At 40.9% G+C, this 25541-nt stretch overlaps 2 protein-coding genes across 2 annotated transcripts in view; both read left to right on the top strand.

Annotated features, from left to right (window-relative positions):
• The window catches only part of LOC107787022 (xyloglucan endotransglucosylase/hydrolase protein 2-like), a 71627-nt gene that overhangs the window by 27250 nt on the left and 18836 nt on the right, over positions 1-25541 (top strand). The window lies entirely within an intron of this gene.
• The window catches only part of LOC107786450 (mannose/glucose-specific lectin-like), a 32321-nt gene continuing 17385 nt past the window's right edge, over positions 10606-25541 (top strand). The window contains exons 1-2 of the mRNA XM_075233983.1: positions 10606-10814; positions 10985-11073. Coding sequence (XP_075090084.1) covers positions 11023-11073 — 51 coding nt within the window. The 5' untranslated portion in view covers positions 10606-10814; positions 10985-11022. The remainder of the gene's footprint in view (positions 10815-10984; positions 11074-25541) is intronic.

Genomic DNA, 25541 nt, shown 5'->3' with positions numbered 1-25541 from the left:
TAATACCCTACCATCCTAAGAAAACTCCGAATCTCCGTAGTTGAGGACAATTTGGGCAAACTCTACACTGCATCAACCTTTTTCAGATCCACCTTTATCCCCTCACTCGACACTACGTGACCCAAAAATTCCATTGAATCTAGCCAGAACACACACGTTGAAAATTTTGCATATAACTTCTTTTCTCTCAAGGTCTGGAGCACAGTCCTCAGGTGCTACTCATGATCCTCCCGACTCCGGGAGTACACCAGAATGTCGTCAATAAACACAATGATGAATGAGTCAAGATAGGGTCAAAATACATTGTGCATCAAATGCATGAATGCTACTGTGATGTTGGTCAGTCCAAATAACATCATGAGAAACTCGTAGAGACCATACTGAGTCCTGAAGGCAGTCTTCGGGATATCTGGGTCCCGAATCTTCGACTGATGATAGCCTGAATGCAAGTCAATCGTGGAAAAGGCTTTGGCACCCTGTAAAAGATCAAACATGTCATCAATACGAGGTAATGGATACTTGTTGTTCACCGTAACCTTGTTCAATTGGCTATAATCAATACGCATATGCATAGAACCATCCTTTTTCTTCACAAACAAGACTGGAGCACCCCAAGGAGACACGCTGGGCCGAATGAAGCCCTTATCAAGCAACTCCTGTAACTGCTCCTTTAACTCCTTCAACTTAGGCGGAGCCATACGATATGGAGGAATAGAGATGGGCTGAGTGCCCGGTAATAAATCAATACCAAAGTCGATATCCCTATCGGGCAGCATCCCCAGAAGATCCGCTGGAAATACACCTAGATAATCCCTAACTAATGGAACTGACTCAATTGTAGGGGTATCAATACTAACATCTCTCACATAAGCTAGATACGCATCACACCCCTTCTCAACTATCCGCTGAGCCTTTAGAAATAAAATAACTTTTCTAGGAGTATAATCTAAGGTACCTCTCCACTCTAACCGTGGTAATCCTGGCATAGCTAGCATCACGGTCTAGGCGTGACAATCAAGAATAGTATAATAGGGCAACAACCAGTCCATGCCCGAAATAATATCAAAGTCTACCATATTGAGAAATAATAAATTAGCTATGGTCTCAAAACCACTATGAACAACCAAACACGACCAATACACACGGTCAACAACAATAAAATCTCATGCAGGTGTAGACACATAGACAGGAGAACTCAAAAAATCATGAGATACACCCAAATACGGAGCAAAATAAGATGACACATAGGAATAAATGGAGCTTGGATCAAATAAGACTGATGCATCCCTATAATAGACCGGAACAATACCTGTAATGATAGAGTCGGCTGCAACTGCCTCCGTCCGAGAAAGAAGAGCATAATATCTAGCATGGCCTCCCCCTCTAGGGCGACCTCTACTTGCCCAACCTCCACCTCGAGCTAGATGAGCTGGTGGAGTGGTAGCTGGTACAGTAACCATAGCCTGAGGACCTGGTGGAGCATGCGGTGCCTGGGTAGTCTGTGGACCTGCACCCCTCCTAAGTCTGGGGCAATCCCACACCATATGACGAGTGTCATCATACTTAAAACAAGCTCTGGGAGGACGTGGATGTTGTGGCTGGCTCGGGCCAGATCGCCTGGACTTACCGCTGAAAGCACCCTATGTAGGAGGTGCACTACACAATAGCAGTTCATAATAGGGAGCCTGGGGCCTAAAAGCAGCCTGAATACCGCTGGCGGCTGGAAGTGCTGGATGAACAGGGCTACTCACATAGCCCCTACCTTGACGAGCTGCAGCTGGGGCACGAGTACCACTATATGTGCCAGACTCTCGAGACCTCTTGGCCTCTCTCTCCTCTCTCTCCCGAATCAGCATACCCTCCAATATCCTAGCAATCCCCACTACCTGCTAGTATACGATGTCCATCTCTAACTCTCAGGCCATGCTAAATCTGATGTTGGGATTGTGCCCCTCGATAAATTGAGGGACCCGCTCTCTAGCAGTAGCTACCAAGGCTGGTGCATGTCTAGCCAAATCACTGAACCAGACCGCATATTCTGACACGGTCATAGAACCCTGGCGCAACTGCTTAAACTCTACTCCCCATGCATCTTTGAGATTCTAGGGAACATAATCGCTCAAGAACATATTCGAGAACTGAGTCCAAGTGAGTGCAGCTGCCTCGGCCGGACTACCCAACTAATATGCATGCCACTACTGATAAACCGCTCCCCTAAGCTGGAACGAAGTGAAAGAAACCCCACTAGACTCCGCTACACCTATAGTTCGGAGGATACGGTGGCACTCCTCAAGAAAACCTTAAGCATCCTCTGACGCCAAGCCACTGAAAGTAGGAGGGTGGTACTTCTTGTACCTCTAGAGCATGCGCTGCTCCTCTTTAGAAATTGCTGCCCTAACCTCGGGCTGGACTAGGGCTACCGGCTGTACTGGTATGACCTATGGAACCTGGTCTACCTACACCCGCTGCTCTGGGGTGCCGGCGGCGGGAGTATGTGCTCCTCCCCCGGCCTGAGATATGGCAAAGAGAAAGTGGGATCAACTCTGCCTGAGGTAAAGTGGCGAACATGCTAAGAAACTGGGTAAGGATCTCCTGAAGAGCTGGTGCAGTAACAGGCATCTCAGGTGCCTGCGCTCCGACTGGAGCTACTGGTGGCTCCTCTGTAGCGGCTCGTGCGGGTGCTCTGGCCGCACCACATGGACGTCCTCGGACTCTACCCTGGCCCCAGCCTCTCGCGGCTCCAGTAGGGGGCACGGGTGTCTGATCATCTGATCCGACTGTACGTGTCCTCACCATTTGTGAGAGAATAGAAAGGCAAAAGTTTAGAATCCTGAAATTAACAATTTCGCACAACAAGGAATCAAAGAGGTGAAACTTTTTCCTAACAGTTCCATATCCTCCCGAAGATGAGTACAGACGTGTCTATACCGATCCGTGAGACTCTACTAAGCATACTTGTGACTCATAACACCTATGAACCTAGATCTCTTATACCAACATGTCACGATCCAAATTTTTCTCCGTAAGATTTCGTGACGTCACCTAGTCTCTATGACTAGGTAAGCCTAACAATGTGAGGAATAACTGAAATAATAACTGAAATAACGACTAAACTTCAACATCAACATATATATTCATATAACTGAAAACTTTCGTTCGGCATGTACAAGTAAAATTTCAACTCAGAGAAGAAACAACTCCCAAAACCTGATAGTTACAAGCCACAAGCTCTAAGGAAGTACTAAATGTCTCTATACATTAGAGTCTAAGAAAATAAAGAAAAGAAAACATAATAACGATAGGGGGGACTCCAAGGTCTGCGGACGCTGGCAGATATACCTTGAAGACTCTAAGAAGCAGCCTAACGCTCTACTATCGAGGCTGATAAGATGTACCTGAGTCTGCACAAATATATGTGCAGAAGCGTAGTATGAGTACACCACAATGGTACCCAGTAAGTGCCATGCCTAACCTCGATAGAGTAGTGACAAGGTCAGGTCAGGGCCCCACAGGAATATAAGAAATAACGTGGAAGATATAATGATTAAATGAAATGACAGAGGAGTGTAACAAAGGTAATTTCACAGAAGATCACAACACGGAATCAAAGAATCACAATTACAACACGTAAGGAGCAAGAATTCTTACAAGTTAAGGAACAACAATACCTACAAATATAATATAGGAAATAGAGGAAATCAACAGAGGCGCTCTCGAGGTACCGCCTCGTAGTCCCAAAAGTAAATATCTCACAACGGCATGACAGAAACCTCGTGCGAACAACAACAACAACCGCACGACAGAAGCCTCGTGCCATAATAATGCTCTGCACGGCAGAAACCTCGTGCCAATCACACTCCGCATGAAAGAAACCTCATGCCAATAATACTCTTCATGGAAGAAACCTCGTACCACACAACACTCTGCATGGAAGAAACCTCATGCCACACAACACTCCACATAGAAAAAACCTCATGCCACTAACAAAGCAGTCATCTCAAGAAGAATCACGAAAGTCAATACGTAGCAAATGAAACAATGATATTACAAGCAAGGAATCCTATAGTTAAAGAATGAACGTGAAAATCAAGGAAACATGTAATTCAACTAAGAATGCTGCATAAATGGCAATTAAGAGATGAGACTCGTAGACATGTGAAATTAGGCTAATCATGATGACTACGCATGCTAGAATAACCCAATTAAGGCATAAAATGAAAATACTTAGCAAAGACCGGAGTTTCAACATTTAGCCCGTATACGCACTCGTCAACTCGCGTACACGGCCTTCACATATCACAAATTGTTATATCAGTAGAAAATCCAAAGGGTATTTCCCCCACATAAGGTTAGACAAGTCACTTATCTCAAACATTGCTCAATCAATAAATAAGAATGCCTTTCCCTCAAATTTCCTACTCCGAACGGCCCAATCTAGCCAAAAGAAATTACATACTATAAATATGACTATAAGAAACTAATCTAAAAAATAAAATCATGACTTTAACAAGAAATTAGAAAATTGTCCCAAAAGGTCGACCCTGGCCCTCGTCTCGAAATCGGGTAAAAGTCACAAAATCTGAAAATTCGTTCTACCACGAGTCCACCCATAACAAAATTACTCAAATCCGATACCAAAACCTCGATCAAAACCTCAAAATTCGGTCCAAGAACTTTACACCTTTTCTCCCCAATTTCTCAACCCAAATCCTTAATTAAATGAAGAAATAAATGATAGATTAGTAGAATATAATCAAAAATGAGTCAAGAATCCTTACCCAAATAGTTTCTCTGAAAATCCTCGAAAATTTTTCCTCAATCCAAGCTCTCAAAGTGTCATGACCCAAAATCCCTCCGAAGGAGTCGTGAAGTCACTTAGTCTCTAAAACTAGGTACGCCTAACACGTACCGAAATAATAAAAAATTCTACTAAATAGTTGTTGAACATGAACCAGAAATTTCCAAGTAAACTAATAGTCTCAACTTGATATAATATCCCAAAACTAGTAGTACACGTCATAAGCCTTTCTACGAGTAATTATACATACAAATACATCACTATTCCGGATTAATAGGAAACAATAGAAGGTGACTTCAGAACCTGCGAATACCAAGCAGGTGTACCTTGAAGTCTCCAGCCGCACAAGCATGAATCTCAAAACCGACTTGATCCGAAAAACCTGGTTCTGCACAAAATAATGTGCAGAAGCGTAGCATGAGTACACCACGGTGGTACCCAGTAAGTATCAAGTCTAACCTCGGTAGAGTAGTGACGAGACCAGGTCAAGACACCTACCGAACATATAAACCTGTACAGAATGTGACATAGAGCTAACAAGGAAGGAATATTAATGTAATGTCAATAGCAGAAAGAAATTAGATTACAAACAGTAGTAATGATAAGGGGAACATAAATGGCAACGAGAAATAACCAAGATTTTTAAACAACAACATAGACAGGGTATGGATGTAGTGTAACTATGCTCAAGTAGGGAAAACAATGTCAGCTCAACCAATCAAATCATTTCTAATACACGATTTCAATAATTCCATTTCTCATAATCTCATATCATAAATCACAACTTCCAAACCTTTAACACACATGGGACCTTGTGCCCACATTTTTCCATCTCACTTCGCATGACAAAATCCACGTGCTTCTCGATACATAATATCCGTGTCCAGTGTTGATTAGGATGTTCAAGAGATTTTATTTATAAATCATAAAGTAAAACTTTAGTTTCTGAACTAAGTAGGAAATCAGTGAGAAAAATGAGTTTATTTTAGAATTCATTTGGGTGAAGAAAATAATATTTCCAAATAAAATACATTATCGGATAAACTACTGACTTTAATATGGAATTTATTAACTTAAAACATAATAACAATTCCTTTCTAAGTAAAGCAAAAACATCATAAGGGTAAGGAAATTAAGTTGAGAACTCAATTAAAGTAAAATACGACAACTATTAGAAATGGTAAGTACCAATAAAACGACGAGTTTTAACCTAAAAGTCACACAAGGTAGCATGTTATTAATTCTTTTATTTAAAATCACTATATTTCTAACAACTCAGCAAGATATGAGGTAATAACTCAACGTATTAAATTCATCTTGAAAATCAATTCACCAGAATAATAGTATTAGGAAAAGAACTCGGGAAATGACGGCAAGGCAACAAGTCAATGGCATTAACTCAATCCTCGATAAACAGTGAAAACCTGAAAATATAAATTTTTAGAGTCTTGTATGAAAGAACCGAAGCCAATATAATACAACAGGGAATACAAAAAACAAAATATGTTGCAGCGCACAACCCGATCCCACCATATAATATCAATATCATAATTCACCCTTATCCCACCATATCAATTCACCCTTATTTCACTTGTTGCGGAGTGCAATCCGATCCCATCGTACAATATCAATATCATAACAATAACAAAATATGTTGCGGCGTGCAACCCGATCCCACCATATAATATCAATATCATAATTCACCCTTATTCCACCATATCAATTCACCCTTATTTCACATATTATGACGTACAACCCGATCCCATCGCACAATAACAATATCATAATATCAATATCCTCCCATATTTTACAACCTCCCTTATTTCACCTGTTGCGGCGTGCAACCCGATCCCCCTGTACTATAATTTAAATCAACAGCAACAATTCAATAACTCCATTTAAAAGAATTTCTACAATCAAAGGTTTCAATACACGGCAACAAAGGAACCACGTAAAACCCAAAGGAATACAACAACTTTACAAAAATGACACGATAGGAGTCAACCCACGGGTCCGCACCTCAGAACCTGACAAATTTTATAAAATTCGAACACCCATTCCGATACGAGTTCGACCATACCAAAATTATTAATTTCCTATACCATTTCGTCCCTCAAATCATCATTTTACATTTTGAAAGTTTTCTTCAAAATCTCAATTTTTCTCAACTCAAAACACTAATTTAATAAGAAAAATAAAGATAGGATCATGGAATATGATAAATTCTAGGTGAAGATCACTTACCCAATTGATTTGCTTGAAAAAACCACAAAGAATCACTCGAAATCGAGTTCTAGAACTCCAAAAATGTTAAAAATGACTAACCCTCGGAATAAAGTACCATATATTCTGCCTAGTGATTCCTCTTATGCAATCGCGAAGAACAAAGTACCATATATTTTGCCCACTATGCGAGCGCGGACATATAGGTTCGAACACAGACAATGAACAGCTAAAGCTTCGTGAACGCGTGCCCAAGATCTCATCTGCGAAGAAGAAAATTCCTGAGCTTCGTAGAAACCTTTCGCAATCGCATCATCATCTTCGCGATCGCGAAGAACAATAGGCACACCAGCAAACCAACAATCCAAAACATAGAGAAATAGCCCGTAGCCTATCCGAAACACACCCGAGGACCCCGAGGACCCCGTTGAAACATGCCAACAAGTTCCAAAACATAACGCAGACCTGCTCAAGGCCTCAAATTATATCAAACAACGTCAAAACTACGAATCACACCATGAATCGAACTCATGAACTTTCAAATCTTCCAATTTCTAAAACTCGCACTGAAACCTATCAAATCAATCCGGAATGACGTCAAATTTTGTAGGCAAGTTCCAAATAATATAATGGAGTTGTTCCAACTCTCAAAATCGCATTCTGGCCCCGATATTACCAAAGTCAACTCTTGATCAAACCTCTCAATCTTCTAAAACTTCAACTTTCTAATTTTCGCCAAAATGCTTCAAATTATCCTACGGACCTCCAAATCCAAATCCGGACACACGCCTAAGTCCAAAATCACCATCCAAGCCTATAGGAACCATCGAAATTCCAATCCGAGGTCAAACACTCAAAAGTCAAACCTTGGTCGATTCTTTCAACTTCGAGTTCTCAAATGAGAGACACTCCTTAAAATCCTTTCTGAACCTCTCATAAACCCGAACCGATGATGCACGCAAGTTATAATGCATTGTGTGAATCTACTCGTGATCTCAAACTGCCAAACCGGACACAATTTCTCAAAACGACCAGTCGAGTCGTCACACAAAGTCACAAAATGAAAATGAGATCAAACCCTCTTTTTCCCTTTTTTCTGCCCAGTCCGAATGTACTGTCCAAGAATCGCTTCTGCGACGCCGCACCTGTGGAAAAACAATCGCAGGTGCGGAAAACACTTAAGTCCAGGGCTTCCACTTCTGCGGACAAGGGTCCGCATTTGCGAGACCGCTTCTACGGAACAAAGATCACACCTGCGACCACTGGCGCTTCTACGCTTCCTCCATCGCCCCTACGAGTCTGTTTCTGCGGGACTCTGACCAAATCTGATGTCCCAGCTGGGTAGGTCCAATGTCGCTTCTATGGCTCGATGGCCGCTTCTGTTGTGCTGCACCTGCGGCCAAAAGTACACAAGTGCGATTGCACCAGACACATAAATGCTTCATCAAACTAACAGAACTCCAAATTGATCTGTTAACCATCCGAACTCCACCCGAGGCCCCAAGGACCTCAACCAATTATACCAACATGTCTTAAAAACATCATACGAACTTAGTCGAGTCTTCAAATCACATCAAACAACATAAAAAATATAAATCGCACCCCAATTCAAGCCTATTAAAACTAAGAAAATTCTAACTTCTACATGCCGAAACCTATCAAAACACGTTTGATTGACCACAAATTATTCACACGAGTCACATTTGACATTACGGACCGACTCCAACTTCCGGAATCAGAATCCAACCCCGTTATCAAAAAGTCCATCCCCGGTCAAACTTCCCAAAAACCTTCCAATTTTTTCAACTTTCGCCAATTAATGCCGAAATGACCTACTGACCTCTAAATCAACATCCGGACGCGCTCCTAAGACCAAAATTACCATACGGAACTATTGGAACCGACGAAACTCTATTCCGGAGTCTTCTTTATACAAGTCAAACTACGTTCAACTTTTATAACTTAAACTTCAAACTTTGGGACTATGTGTCTTATTCCACTCTGAAACTCTCCTGAACCCGACACCAAGCACCCTGGCATGTCAAGTAAGAATAAAATGAAACAGGGGGAGCAATAAACTGGAGGATTGGGGCTCATACTCTAAAAATGACCGGCCGGGTGGGTACAAACACCTAATAGGGGAATTAAAGGGATCGCATTATCTCTAGCTTTGAAGCAGTAGAAATTAAATTGGTGGAAATCACGAATTCACCGATCATCCTCTTTCCAATTCTTAATAGATAGGACCACACACAATAGAAAAGCTAACAAAAATGAATAGAACTTTTTTCACTTCTAGAGTAAAGAAAATTGGTTCCACCACATCCACGAAGTATAGCAACAAAAGGGAGGAATTAATAAACTTTTTGTTTAGAAAAGGGAGGATTATAGGCATAGAATGCGGGATGCCCTACCCTTTATTCCATCCATCATATCATCAACTGCTGAAAATGTCATTTGGAATTTTTGCATTTTAATTTTGTAACACTTAATACTATTTCTACTTTGACTTTTTGCTTTCTTAGTTTGTTACTTTCTACAAAGTTATTACCTGGAATGGGTTCAAATATTTTTGCTAGTTGGTGTCAATGTTATGCTGTTTTTAATCTGTGATTCTTTTTCTTTATTTTTTCCTACTGTTTTCTTTGTATTCCCACTGATAATTTTCAGCATTCTCACACCTACAATTTCTTTTCCTCTTTAATATGAGGTCAACCCTATTTCTTGCTAAGCGTTACACCTGAATCGGCACCCTTAATGTTGCTCAACCGCCCGACTCAATTGTTGCACTGAGGTGAGGTGAGACTAGTTCTGATACATTCGATCACGATCTCTAAAAATTATACTTCCAACTGTGAATAGTTCCCGTTAAGTTTTACAACCAGAGTTTGTTACTCTCTCCTTCCCATTTTATGTGAGACTTTTTTTTTAATCAGTCCCAAAAAGAATGTCATATTTTCTTATTTAGAAATAATCTATCTTTAATATTTCTACTTTATCCTTAATGAATTGATTTACAACCACATAAATATTTATAGTTTATTTTAGACCACAAGTTTCAAAAGTTTCTATTTTGAATTTGGTGACAAGTCAAACACCAAAAGTTTCAAACGTTTCTTTTTCCGAGGACATGACACTTGATAGGAAGATGTGGAGGTCGAGTATTAGGACTGTAGGTTAGGAGGTAGTCAAGTTTTGCCTTACTTCGTACCTTTGTGAGACTAGTCTGGTAGGGTTTTTGTCTAAGATAGCTAGTGACATTGTTGTGTCTTACTATTTCAGTTTTCAGCGCATGATCTATTTACTAGCTATCGCTTTTGGTTTGCATCTTTCTTCTGGATTTCATATTCCTATTTTTCCTATGATTTCCGTGGTGATACTAATATTGTCTTTTTGTTTTCTTGATCCGAGGGTCTTTCGGAAACAACCTCTCTACTCCTTCGGGGTAGGGGTAAGGTCTGCGTACATACTACCTTCCCTAAACCCCACTAATAAAATTTTACTGGGTTATTGTTGTTGACAAGCCAAGCAACAACATATAAAAGAGTAAATGTATATATAGTGCTCACTTCTAACAAAGTTAAAGAAACTAAGACTTTCAAATTTGGCGTCCAACCTTTTGTCACTTTCTACCTAACATCAATTATCTCACCTTCACCCGAATTTTCAACTTGTTATCTCAAGTAGTTGGTTTGTTGAAAAGGGGAGAATTCATACAGTATACATACGCAAAAACAGAGAGGAGCAACCATTCCATATCTCAGATTTTTCATCTTCAACATCAATTAAAAAGGTTAGTCAACCATGATCTTAGCCAATCATGTTTAGCTAAACAAAGTTTATTTAACTGAATTTTTATGCATGGTTTCCTGCTATGACTATTTTATGCTTCTTTCTTCAGATCCTTTGTATTCTTGCTCCTTTTTTCTTCTGATTAGGTTTTATGTATATTTTATACATCAGATCTTGAGAACTTGAAAGGAAGGGAAGGAATTACAATCATGGAAAGAGGAAAAGGAGAAAGCAAGAAAGGGAAAGCAATCAAATTATCGGTATGTCATGATACAATATTTATTACAACTGAAGTTGATAAGTGAAACAAAATAAATGGAATTTGAAGGAACCCTCTGTCGTTGATTGTGTTATCTTTCAAAATATACACTAAAAAGTGTAAAGATTATCCAACTAATCTTCAAAATACAATATGTATGTATAATTTTAATATATATAAAAGGGAAGGGACACAACATGTCATATAATATGTATAGTCAGATGTAACTTTTATAGATGAAAAAATTGTTTAAATATTTGTCATGTTTCTCCTTTTTATTCATGGACTAATTTATAAAATGATCACTTAATAACCCACTGGTAATTTTTTGTGACCATACCATAAAATTAACTAGTTCTCACATATATTGTGATTATTTCCTCCTTTACTTAATCACTTCTACTTCCTTTACATCACCACATGCTTACACACAAGCACGAATCCCTTTCTTAGAACTAATGACTTATGTTACTCTTCTATCACCTTAAATAGAGTGAATAACTTTAAATAGAATAATCATAAGAGATATTAAGGGAAAGGGATTGAAAAAAATCAAAGTAAATCGCCAACAATGGTACCTTGCCTTCTCTTCTTTTACATGATTGTGCCTATATTCATTCTGATTTTTTTCCACTGCAAAATAATACTACCAATATAGGGGTAAAATTTAATAATGGAGCCATTGATTTGTTATGTATGTGAAGGGAAATCAAGTGAGTTATATCAAGCGGACTCAATATTGGTGGAGCCATGGGGAGGCATTGGTGGATCAAAATAGAATTACAAGCTGAAAAGTCCCATTAAAGAAATATTGATTGCTCATGGAGATATTATAGACTCCATCATGTTCAGAACCGTTACTGAACAAGGTACTACCATCTACTCACAAAAGTTTGGTGGGGGTGGAGGTCGAAGAGACAAGGTAAGTCTAAAAAAATTATGGTCGAAAAGACAACGTTCTTATCAAGTTAAATTTGTGTCATGTCATAGCAATGAGCTTAAATTATGTAAAAAAAAATAACTATCAAAACACTTAAACCAGTTGTAGCAGGTTATTCATTTATCTTAAAGCCTTCGTGTCGCAACTTTTTACATTTCCAGTGTACCCAGCGTAAAATTTGCAGTTATATAAGCATCTTTCAAGTCAAAGATATGGATGCACCCGTTGCTTCATATTTAAGTTTGCTGGTTCCTTTGCATTGAGAGGATTCAACTGTCACAGCCCAAAATTCCAACCTGTCATGATGGCGCCTATCTCGATACTAGGCAAGCCGATAATCTCAATAAACTCAAACTTCTCTTTAAGGTTGAAAATATAATATTTAAATACAACACAAACACTCCCCAAAACTTGGTGTCACTGAGTACATGAGCATCTAATATGAATACATGTCTAAAAAATATAGTCTATAATAGTCTGAGACCAAATACAGTGAACAAAGAGATAGAGAAGGAGAGACAAGATCTGCGGAACACGGCAGCTACCTCAAAATCTCCTAAAAATTAACCGCGCAAAAGGATCAACACCCGCTATGTCTGAAAATACCTAAATCTACACATGAAGTGCAGGGTGTAGTATGAGTACAACCAACTCAGCAAGTAACAATAATAAATAAGAAACTGAACGAGCTACACAGTTATGGTTCATTTCCAGTAATCCTAGCAAAGAATAAACATGCTATCAAATCTGGCAGTTTAATGTCAAATCAATTTTTATACAGTTCTTGTTCATGTAATCTGTATATCAACAATCTTTCAGAGATTTCACAACAATGACAGATAGCAACTAAGTGCAACAACAAATGGAAATCAAGTACAACCTCTCAGGACAACAATCACTCACTGGGCTCCCAGCCCTTATCACTCCCTGGGCTCCCAGCCCTCATCACTCACTCTCAATGGGTACCCGCGCTCACTAGGGGCGTACAGACTCCGGAGAGGCTCTTATAGCCCAAGCACTATAATATGCATGGACAACTCACGTACTGCACGGATAACTCACGTGCTATAATATATCTGCACTGCCAACTCACGTGCTGCACGGCCAACTCACATGCTATAGTATAATATAAGGATCCGCACGGCCAACTCACGTACTGTAGTATAATATAAGGATCCGCACGGCCAACTCACGTGTTATAGTATAATATAAGGATCTTCACGGCCAACTCACATGCTGCACGGATAACTCACGTGCTATAGTATCAATATCTCACAATCAGGCCCTCGACCTCACTCAGTCATAAATCTCTCCAGTCTCTCGGGATCTCAATAATCATGAAATTATCCCAAAGAACAATGATATGATGTATCAATAATAATAACAGAGACTGAGATAAAATGTGCAAGTAAAAACTGAGACTGAATACATATAGTATATAGCAGGCAATTCAACAAGTACGCGAACTCTGTGGGTCCCAACAGTACTATCATGTGGCCTAAGCATGATTTCTAATATGATTTACAGTCAAATTTTATCAACACATAGAGAGCATATAGCTAACAACAAATTATTCAACTTTACAGTTTCCCGAGACGGACCAAGTCACAATTCCCTCGGTGCACTCACACACGCCCCTCACCTAGCATGTGCGTCACCTCCAAAATAATTGCATGATACCAAAATTCGAGGTTTCATACCCTTAGGACCAGATTTAAAATGGTTACTTACTTCAAGCCGTGAAATTCTTATTCTACAATGCCCTTTCCTCGTGAATTGGTCTCCAAACGCCTCGAATATGGTCATAAATAATTCGTTTCAGTCAATAAAATTCATTGGAATTAATTTCATAAGAAAATAATAATTTTCTATAAAAATCCGAAAATTAGCTCAAAATTTGCCCGTGGGGCCCACATCTCGGAACTCGATAAAAGTTACAAAATCCAGAAACCCATTCAACCACGAGTCTAACGATACCAATTTTATAAAATCCGACCCTAACTCGACCCTCAAATATTCAATTTAAACTAAGAGGGTTTTCAAACTTTTCCAACTTAATTCGCCAATTAAATGATAAAAACAACCATGGATTCGGGTAATTTAACCAATATTGAGTTAAGAACACTTACCCCGTTGTTTCCAACTTAAACTCACTGCCCAGACATTTGCTCTACACGATCGCGAACATTCCCACGCGATCGCGAAGAACAATTTTCCATCGCCCAGATTTTACTCTACGCGATCGCGGACTTTCCCACGCGATCGCAATGCACAACATCACATACATACGCGATCGCAGACTAGTCCACGCGATCGTGAAGCACAAAACGCGTGACTTCTACTCCGCTCCACTTACTCTACACGAACGCGACCTTCGTCACGCATTCGCGGGTCACAAAATTCCCACTTCACGCGATCGCGAATCACAAAATGCCACTACCTCACATTAACCCTATGCGATCGCAGATATCCCCATGCGATCGCATAGAACAAAAACCCACACTAACCAAATAAGCCTACGCGATCGCAAACGCATTCACGCGATCGCGTAGAAGGAAAATATTATCTGATATCAGAAAATTCCAGCAGTTATTCAAGTCTATATTTTTTATTCGTTAACCATCCAAAACTCACCCGAGCCCCTCGAGACCTCGACCAAATTTACCAACAAGTCCTAAAATATCATACTGACTTAGTTGAACCCTCAAATCACCTCAAACAATGCTAAAATCATGAATTATACCCCAATTCAAGCCTAATGAACTTTGAAAATTTTAATTTCTACAAACGACTCCGGAACCTATCAAATCACACCCGATTGACCTCAAATTTTTTACACAAGTCATAAATAATATAAAAGAGGTATTCCAATTTTCAGAATCAGATTCCGACCCCGATATCAAAAAGTCAACCAACCGGTCAAACTTCTCAAAAATTAAACTGTCGGCATTTCAAGTCTAATTCCTCTACGGACTTCCAAATAATATTCCGTACACGCTCCTAATCCCAAAATCACCATACGGAGCTATTGGAATCATCAAAATTTAAATCCGAGGTCATTTACACATAAGTCCATATCTGATCCACTTTTCTAACTTAAATTTTTAATTATGAGACTAAGTATCTCATTTCACTCCGGGTTCCTTCCGGACCCCAACCAACTAGCCCGATAAGTCATAAATCAATTACAAGACATAAATTGAGTAGTAAATGGGGGAACGGGGTTATAATATTCAAAACGACTGGTAGGATCGTTACATTCTCCCCCTCTTAAACAAACGTTCGTCCTCGAACGGGTTTAGAATAATACCTGGAGTCTCAAATAAGTGTGGATATTTTTTCTGCATCTCCTGCTCAGTCTCCCAAGTAGCTTCTCCGACTGGCTGGCCTCTCCACTGCACCTTCACTGATGTTATTTTCTTTGACCTCGGCATTCGAACCTGCCGGTCTAAAATAGCCACTGGCTCCACATCATAAGTCAAATTACCGTCTAGTTGTACTGTACTGAAATCCAGAATGTGAGACGGATCCCCGACATACTTTCGGAGTATGGATACATGGAATACTGGATGAACACCTGATAGACTAGGTGGCAAAGTAAGTTCATAAGCCACCTCCCCAATTATCTTAAGTATCTCAAAAGGCCCAATATACCGAGAGCTCAATTTGCCCTTTTTCCCGAACCTCAACACACCCTTCATGGGTGAAATCTTGAGCAGAACCTTCTCCCCAACCATGTGAACAACATCACAAACCTTCCTGTTGGCATAACTTTTCTGTCTAGACTGTGTCATGCGAAGCCGTTCCTGAATCACTTTGACCTTCTTTAAAGCATTCTGAAGCAAGTCAGTACCCAATAGCCTAACCTCACCCGTCTCAAACCAACCCATCGGAGACTGACACTGTCTCCCATATAAAGCTTCATACGGAGCCATCTGAATGCTTGACTGGTAGCTATTATTGTAAGCAAACTCTGCGAGTGGCAGAAATTTATCCCAAGAACCACCAAAATCAATGACACAAGCGCGTAGCATATCCTCCGATATCTGAATAGTGCACTTGGACTGTCCGTCCGTCTGAGGGTGAAATGTTATACTCAACTGAACCTGTGTACCCAATTCTCGTTGCCCTACCCTCCAAAACTGTGAGGTAAACTGCGTACCCCGATCTGAAATAATGGAAACCGGCACACCGTGTAGGCGAACAATCTCGCGAATATAGATCCCAACCAACCGCTCCGAAGAATAATTAGTACCGACTGGAATAAAATGCACAAATTTGGTCAACCGATCTACTATCACCCAAATAGCATCAAACTTTCTCAAAGTCCGTGGGAGTCAACCTACGAAGTCCATGGTAATACGCTCCCACTTCCACTCCGAAATTTCAAGTCTCTGTAGCAATCCGCCCGGTGTCTGGTGCTCGTACTTTACCTGTTGATAATTTAAACACCGAGATACAAACCTAACTATATCTTTCTTCATCTTCCTCCACCAATAGTGTTGTCTCAAATCCTTACACATCTTCGCGGTGCCTGGATGAATAGAGTACCGCGAACTGTGAGCTTCCTGGAGAATCAGCTCACGCAAACCATCTACATTAGGTACACATAGCCTCCCATGCATCTATAATACACCGTCATCTCCAATAGTGACTTCCTTGGCATCAACGTGCTGAACCGTGTCCTTAAGGACAAGCAGATGTGGATCCTTATACTGGCGCTCTCTGATGCGATCATATAAAGAAGATCGAGAAACCACACAGGCCAAAACTCGATTCGGCTCGAAAATATCCAATCTAATAAACTGATTAGCCAAGGCCTGAACCTCCAAGGCTAAAGGCCTCTCTTCTACCGGTAAGTATGCTAAGCTACCCAAACTCTTTGCCTTACGATTCAAGGCATCGGCCGCCACATTGGCCTTTCCGGGATGATAGAGAATAGTGATATCATAATCCTTAAGCAACTCCAACCACCTTTGCTGCCGCAAGTTAAGATCATTCTGTTTAAACAAATGTTGTAGACTCTGATGATCGGTATATACCTCACACTGGACATCGTACAAGTAATGCCGCCAAATTTTCAAGGCATGAACAATAACTTCTAACTCAAGATCGTGGACTGGATAATTCTTCTCATGTACCTTTAACTGTCTGGATGCATAGGCAATCATCCTACCATCATACATAAGTACTGCGCCGAGACCAATCCGTGACACGTCACAATACACAGTATAAGACTTTGAACCTGTAGGCAACACCAATACTGGAGTTGTAGTCAAAGATGTCTTGAGCTTCTGAAAGCTTTCTTCACATTCATCCGACCACCTGAATGGAGCACCTTTCTGGGTCAATTTAGTCATAGGCTATGCAATAAATGAGAAACCCTCCACAAAACGACGATAATAACCGGCCAAGCCGAGAAAGCTCCGAATCTCGATAACTGAGGATGGTCTGGGCCAATTCTCAACTGCCTCTATTTTCTTCAGATCCACCTTAATACCTTCACTGGACACTATATGTCCCAAGAATGCCACTGAACTAAGCCAGAACTCACACTTAGATAATTTGGCATAAAGTTTCTCCTCTCTCATCCTCTGTAATACAATACCCAAGTGTTGTGCATGCTCCTCCTAGCTACGTGAGTACACCAGAATATCATCAATGAATACCACGACAAATAAATCAAGATATGGCTGAAATACACTATTCATCAAATGCACAAATGCTACTGGGGCATTGGTTAGCCCAAAAGACATCACAAGAAATTCATAGTGGCCATAACGAGTCCTGAATGCCATCTTTAGAATGTCCGAATCCTGAATTTTTAATTGGTGATACCCAGGCCTCAAATCAATTTTGGAGAACACTCTCGCTCCCTGAAGCTGGTCAAATAAATCATCAATACGCGGCAATGGATATTTATTCTTGATTGTAACTTTGTTCAACTGCCTATAATCAATGCGCATCCGCATAATACCATCGTTCTTTTTTACAAACAGAACTGGTGCACCCCAAGGTGACACACTAGGCCTAATAAACCCCTTTTCAAGGAGTTCCTGAAGTTGCTCTTTCAATTCTTTTAACTCAGCTGGTGCCATACGATACGGAGGAATAGAAATGGGTTGAGTGCCCTGCACCAAGTCAATACCGAAATCAATATCCTTGTCGGGTGGCATACCCGGTAGGTCTGCAGCAAATACATCCGGAAAGTCTCGCACGACCGGTACTAAATCAATAATAAGAGCATCTGCATCAACATCTCTCACAAAGGCCAAATATGACAAGCATCCCTTTCCAACCATACGTTGGGCCTTCAAATAAGAAATTACCCTGCTAGGAACAAGATCTAGAGAACCCCTCCATTCAACCTTTGGCAACCCCGACATCATCAACATCACGATTTTTGCATGACAGTCTAGAATAGCATGACATGGAGACAATCAATCCATACCCAGAATTACATCGAAATCAACCATACCGAGTAATAAGAGATCAACTCTAGTCTCCAACTCCCCAATAGTTACCACACACGTCCGATACACATGATCCACAGTAATAATATTGCCCACTGGTGTAAATACACAAAGAGGTGAAACTAAGGACTCACAGGGCATATTCAGATAATGAGCAAAATATGATGATACATATGAATAAGTGGAACCAGGGTCAAATAATATAGAAGGCTTTATGTGGCACACTGAAACAATACATGTGATTACTGCGTCTAAGGTAATAGCATCTAGACTGGTAGGAAAAGCATAGAATCGAGCCTGCCCGCCTCCTGATCGGCCTCCCCTTCTTAGGCGACCCCTAGCTGCCTGACCCCTACCCCGAGATGGCAAGGCGGGTGGTGTAACTGCTGGTGCTGGTGTCGTTGGTCGAGAACTCTGCTGTGAAACCCCACTCAACAGCCTAGGACACTCTCTCTTGAAATGACCAAATTCTCCGCACTCAAAACAACCCTTCCTCTAACGGAACTGCTGCTCCTGATACCCCGAGGGATGACCTGCAGAAGTCTGTGCGGACGAGGCATGATGAGAACTCTGCGCTGGTAGTGCACTGAATGAAGATTGGCCTGAGTGAACACTGTAAGAACCATGGCTAGCTGATGCACCATGATGAGATAGACGACCCGTCTGAGAGTGTCTGTAAGAACGACCCCTACCATGGTGAAATTGACCCCCTGAAGGAACACAGCTGTAATCACCCGGACCACGAGACCTCTTATCCTCTCTCTCTCCACGTTCCTGGCTACGAACCATCTCTATCTGCCGAGCAATGCCAACTACCTCATCAAAAGTAGCACTAGATACTCTCTCCCTAGTCATAAGTAACCGTAGCTGATATGTGAGGCCATCAATGAACCTCCTAATCCTCTCCCTATCAGTGGGAACCAACCAGACTGCGTGACGAGCCAACTCAAAAAATCTCATCTCGTACCACGTCACGGACATATCACCCTGGCGAAGCTGCTCAAACTGTCTGCGCAGCTCTTCTCTGCTGGACTGAGGTACGAACTTCTCCAGAAAGGCCACGGAGAACTGATGCCAAGTAAGGGGTGCTACGCCAACAGGCCTACATCTCTCGTAAGTCTCCCACCATCTGAGTGCAGACCCAAAAAACTGAAAAGTAGTGAATGAGACCCCACCGGTCTCCAGAATACCCGCTGTCCGAAGTATCCGTTGACACCTATCCAGAAAATCCTAAGCATACTCTGACTCAGTACCGCTAAATGGTGGAGGTCGAAGCCTCTCAAATCTCTCAAGTCTCCTCTGCTCATCAACTTCCATAACAAGAACTACCGGGGCCTAAGCAACTATAACTGGCTGGGCTGGTAGTGGCCCCGGTATCTGAAGTCCCTGTATTACCTGGTCTGGAGTACGGGCAACGGAGGTATGAGTACCTTCCCCAGCCTGAGAAGTGGCAGGTACGGCCTGAGCCGAAACCACCTGAGCAAGGTCAGTGCAGGCTGCCAATATCTGGGCCAAAGTCTCCTGAATGCCTGCAATCTCAATGGGCACAGCTGGTGCCTGAGCTGATCCTGTCGGCCCAACTATATCTGGAATCTGCTCCTGTGCTGGAACAATTGGTGGTACTATAGGTGCTATTCCAACTGTGGTACGAACAACACCTCGGCCTCTACCACGGCCCCGGCCTCTCACGGTCCTAACCGGTGGCACTGGTGGATGACCGTCTGATTTGGTAGTACGTGTCCTCACCATTTGTGAGAGAATAGAATAGTAGAAATTTAGTTTCCAGAATCAACAAATTCGCACGACAGAATACAAGAAAGTAAAATTTTCCTAAGGGTTCTGCAGCCTCACGAAGATAAGTACAAACGTTTCCGTATCGATCCGTAAGACTCTACTAAACCTGCTCATGACTCGTGAGACCTATGTTACCTAGGCTCTGATACTAACTTGTCACGACCCAAAATCCCAACCTGTCGTGATGGCACCTATCTCGATACTAGGCAAGCCGATAATCTCAATAAATCCAAACTTCTCTTTAAGGTTAAAAATATAATATTTAAATATAATACAAACACTCCCCAAAACCTGGTGTCACTGAGTACATGAGCATCTAATATGAATACAAGTTTGGAAAATATAGTCTATAATAGTCTGAGACCAAATACAGTGAACAAAGAGATAGAGAAGGAGAGACAAGGTCTGCGGAACACGGCAGCTACCTCAAAATCTCCTAAAAATTAACCGCACAAAAGGATCAACACCCGCTATGTCCGAAAATACCTAGATCTGCACATGAAGTGCAGGGTATAGTATGAGTACAACCAACTCAGCAAGTAACAATAATAAATAAGGAACTGAACGAGCTACACAGTTATGGTTCATTTCCAGTAATCCTAGCAAAGAATAAACATGCTATCAAATCTGGCAGTTTAATGTCAGATCATTTTTTATACAGTTCCTGTTCATGTAATTTGTATATCAACAATCTTTCAGAGATTTCAAAACAATGACAGATAGCAACTAAGTGCAACAACAAATGAAAATCAAGTACAACCTCTCAAGACAGCAATCATTCCCTGGGCTCCCAGCCCTCATCACTCCCTGGGCTCCCAGCCCTTATCACTCACTCTCAATGGGTACCCGCGCTCACTGGGGGTGTACAGACTCCGGAGGGACTCCTACAGCCCAAGCGCTATAATCTGCACGGACAACTCACATTCCATAATATAAATATCTGGATCTGCACGGCCAACTCACGTGCTGCATGGCCAACTCATGTGCTATAGTATAATATAAGAATCCGCACGGCCAACTCACGTGTTGTAGTATAATATAAGGATCCGCAAGGCCAACTCACGTGCTATAGTATAATATAAGGATATTCACGGCACGTGATGTACAAACAACTCACATGCTATAGTATCAATATCTCACAATCAAGCCTTCGGCCTCACTCAGTCATAAATCTCTCCAGTCTCTTGGGATCTCAATAATCATGAAATCAGCCCAAACAATATTGATATGATGTATCAATAATAATAACAGAGACTGAGTTCAAATGTGCAAGTAAAAACTGAGACTGAGTACATATAGCATTTAGCAGGCAATTCAACAAGTACGCAACCTCTGTGGGTCCCAACAGTACTATCACATGGCCTAAGCATGATTTCTAACATGATTTACAGTCAAATTTTATCAACACAAAGAGAGCATATAGCTAACAATAAATTATTCAACTTTACAATTTTCCGGGACGGACCAAATCACAATTCCTTCGGTGCACGCCCACACGCCCCTCACCTAGCATGTGCGTCACCTCCAAAATAATCGCATGATACCAAAATTCGGGGTTTCATACCCTCAGGACCAGATATAAAACTGTTACTTACTTCAAGCCGTGAAATTCTTATTCTGCAATGCCCTTTCCTCGTGAATTGGTCTCCAAACGCCTCGAATCTGGTCATAAATAATTCGTTTTACTCAATAAAATTTATTGGAATTAATTTCATAAGAAAATAATGATTTTCCATAAAAATCCGAAAATTATCTCAAAAATCGTCCGTGGGGCCCACGTCTCAGAACTCAACAAAAGTTACAAAATCCGGAAACCCATTCAACCACGAGTATAACCATACCAATTTTACCAAAATCCGACCCTAACTCGACCCTCAAATCTTCAATTTAAACTAAGAGGGTTTTCAAACTTTTCCAACTTAATTCGCCAATTAAATGATAAAAACAACCATGGATTCGGGTAATTTAATCAATATTGAGTTAAAAATACTTACCCCGTTGTTTTCTCTAAAAATCACCCAAATATCGCCTCAATCCGATCTCCAAATCATCAAAAACTATTTTCAGAACTTAAACTAACTGCCCAAACATTTGCTCTACGCGATCGCGAACATTCCCACGCGATCGCGAAGAATAATTTTCCATCGCCCAGATTTTACTCTACGCGATCGCAGACTTTTCCACGCGATCGCGATCGCGATGCACAACATCACAGACATACGCGATCATAGACTAGTCCACGCGATCGCGAAGATCAAAACGCGTGGCTTCTACTCCGCTCCACTTACTCTACGCGAACGCGACCTTCGTCACGCGTTCGCGAGTCACAAAATTTCCGCTTCACGCGATCGCGAAGCATAAAATGTCACTGCCTCACATTAACCCTACGCGATCGCAGATATCCCCACGTGATCGCGTAGAACAAAAACCCCCCACTAACCAAATAAGCCTACGCGATCGCAAATGCATTCACGCGATCGCGTAAAAGTAAAACATTATCAGATATTAGAAAATTCCAACAGCAATTCAAGTCCAAATGTTTGATCCGCTAACCATTCAAAACTCACCCGATCCCCTCGGGACCTCGACCAAATATACCAAAAAGTCCTAAAATATCATACGGACTTAGTCGAACCCTCAAATCACCTCAAATAACGCTAAAATCATGAATTATACCCCAATTCAAGCCTAATGAACTTTGAAATTTCTAATTTCTACAAACGACTCCGGAACCTACCAAATCACGTCCGATTGACCTCGAATTTTGCACACAAGTTATAAATGACATAACAGAGGTATTCCAATTTTCAGAATCAGATTCCGACCCCGATATCAAAAAGTCAACCTCCCGGTCAAACTTCTCAAAAATTAAAGTTTCGGCATTTCAAGCCTAATTCCTCTACGGACTTTCAAATAATATTCCGGACATACTCCTAAGCCAATAATCACCATACTGAGCTATTGAAATCATAAAAATTTAAATCTGAGGTCGTTTACACATAGGTCCATATCCGGTCCACTTTTCTAACTTAAAGTTTCAATTATGAGACTAAGTGTCTCACTCCGAGTTCCTTCGGGAACCGGATCAACTAACCCGATAAGTCATAAATCAATTGCAAGACATAAATTGATCAGTAAATGGGAAAACGGGATTATAATATTCAAAATAACTGGTCGGGTCGTTATATCAACTATGTGTCCAAATTTGCATTCGGCCCAAAGATTTCAAATCCTAATATGACATTCTTGCACTTTTCTGAATTCTTGTCAAAATTCCCAACTCTGCTACTTATTTAACTGATTTGTGATTTAGAATAACCTCGGGTGGTTATTGAGGCAACTTCATTGGAATATTTAATAGGTATCAAGGGAACATTTGGACATTGTGGCCGCCGGTTGGTTATAAAATCACTATGTTTTATAACTAATGCAAAGAATTATGGACCATTTAGGTCTAAGGCTGGTGGAACTCCATTTTCACTTGTGATGAAAAAAGGTGTAGCTATTGTGGGATTTCATGTGGAGCATATCTTGATACTATTGGTGTTTATTTGCAAAAACTTGCTCCTCCCACTTCAGCAAAGGAACCTATGGTTGAAGACACTGAAATTCGTGACGTATGTTGTGATTATTCCCTCATTCTCTTAATCACCTCCAATTCCATTTCTTCACCTCATACCTCGGCAAATGAACCTGAAGCAAAAAATAAATTGAGGCAAATGAACCTATGAAAGAAAGTGAAATACATGACGTCTATACTACTTTTTCTCTTAATATCATGAATCAGATAAATTTTGTTTCTTGTTTGTTTTATTTTATTTCTTTCCGATTTATTATGACTTTATATGCTAAACCAACAGATGCATGCCATGTGTCTGCACATAAATTTTTTTCACTTAATATATATTCTTTGTTATTAAACCGCTTAACCATTATAAGTTAGTATTTTTTTGTACAAATACCGAGTACGAGCAAGTTTTTGCTATGAGAGATATGTGCATTCACTATTTTATAACAAAGAATAGGAACTTATTGATAGAATTATAAACTTCTTGCCACTTGTGGAGTTTGCCTATAACAACAATTATCAGTCTAGCATTCAGATGGCACCGTATGAGGCTTTGTATGGTAGGCGGTGTCGGTCCCTGGTGGGTTGGTTCGAGCCGGGCGAGGCTATATTATTGGGCACAGACTTAGTTCAGGATGATTTGGAGAAGGTTAAGGTGATTCAGGATAGATTTCGCACAGCCCAGTCTAGACAGAAGAGTTATGCATATTAGAAGGTTCGCTATGTCGCATTCATGGTTGGAGAGCGGGTCTTGCTCCGGGTTTCACCTATGAAGGGCGTCATGAGGTTCGGGAAGAAGGACAAGCTAAGCCCAAGGTTCATTGGTCCATTTGAGGTGTTGCGGCAAGTTGGGGAGGTTGCTTATGAGCTTGCCTTGCCTCCCAGTCTAGCAGGAGTTCATCCGATATTCCATGTTTCTATGTTCCGAAAGTATCACGGTGATCCGTATCACGTGTTGGATTTTAGCTCAGTCCAAAGAACATTGCATCAGTGAAGGTTCAGTGGAGAGGTCAACCGGTCAAGGAGGCGACTTGGGAGACCGAGCAGGATATGCGCAGCTGTTATCCTCATCTTTTTACCACTTCAGGTATGTCTTTATGCTCGTTTGAGGACTAACGATTATTTTAAGAGGTGGAGGATGTAACGACCCGGCCGATCGTTTTGAGAGTAATAACCCTGATCCCCTATTAACTGCTTTTCCCATGTCTATTTCTACTATTATGACTTTCCGGGAGGTTTCGTTTTGCTTTTTGGAGTGTTTTGAGACACTTAGTCCCTAAAACGGAAGCATAAGTCTTAGAATTTGGACCGTAAGTGGAACTGTATGAAGATGACTTCGTAATGGAGTTTCGTCGATTCTGTTAGCTCCGTTGGGTGATTTTGGGCTTAGGGGCGTGTCCGGATTCTATTTTGGAGGTCTGTAACTCATTTAGGCTTGAAATGGCGAAAGTCGAATTTTTGGAGATTTGGACCGGTAGTGAAACTTTTGATATCGGGGTCAGAATACGATTATGAAAGTTGGAGTAGGTCCATAATGTTGGTTATGACTTGTGTGTAAAATTTGGGGTCAATCATATGTGGTTTGGTTGGTTTCGGAATCGGTTGTCGAATTTGGAAGTTTCAAATTTTTTAAGTTTGAATCAGAGGGTGATTCGTGATTTTAACGTTGTTTGATATAATTTGAGGGCTCGACT

This window comes from Nicotiana tabacum, chromosome 17 (genome assembly GCF_000715075.1).
Source record: "Nicotiana tabacum cultivar K326 chromosome 17, ASM71507v2, whole genome shotgun sequence".
Taxonomy (NCBI): domain Eukaryota; kingdom Viridiplantae; phylum Streptophyta; class Magnoliopsida; order Solanales; family Solanaceae; genus Nicotiana; species Nicotiana tabacum.
The sequence above is the reverse complement of the archived record's forward strand: the minus strand, read 5'-3'. Positions and strand labels throughout refer to the sequence as shown.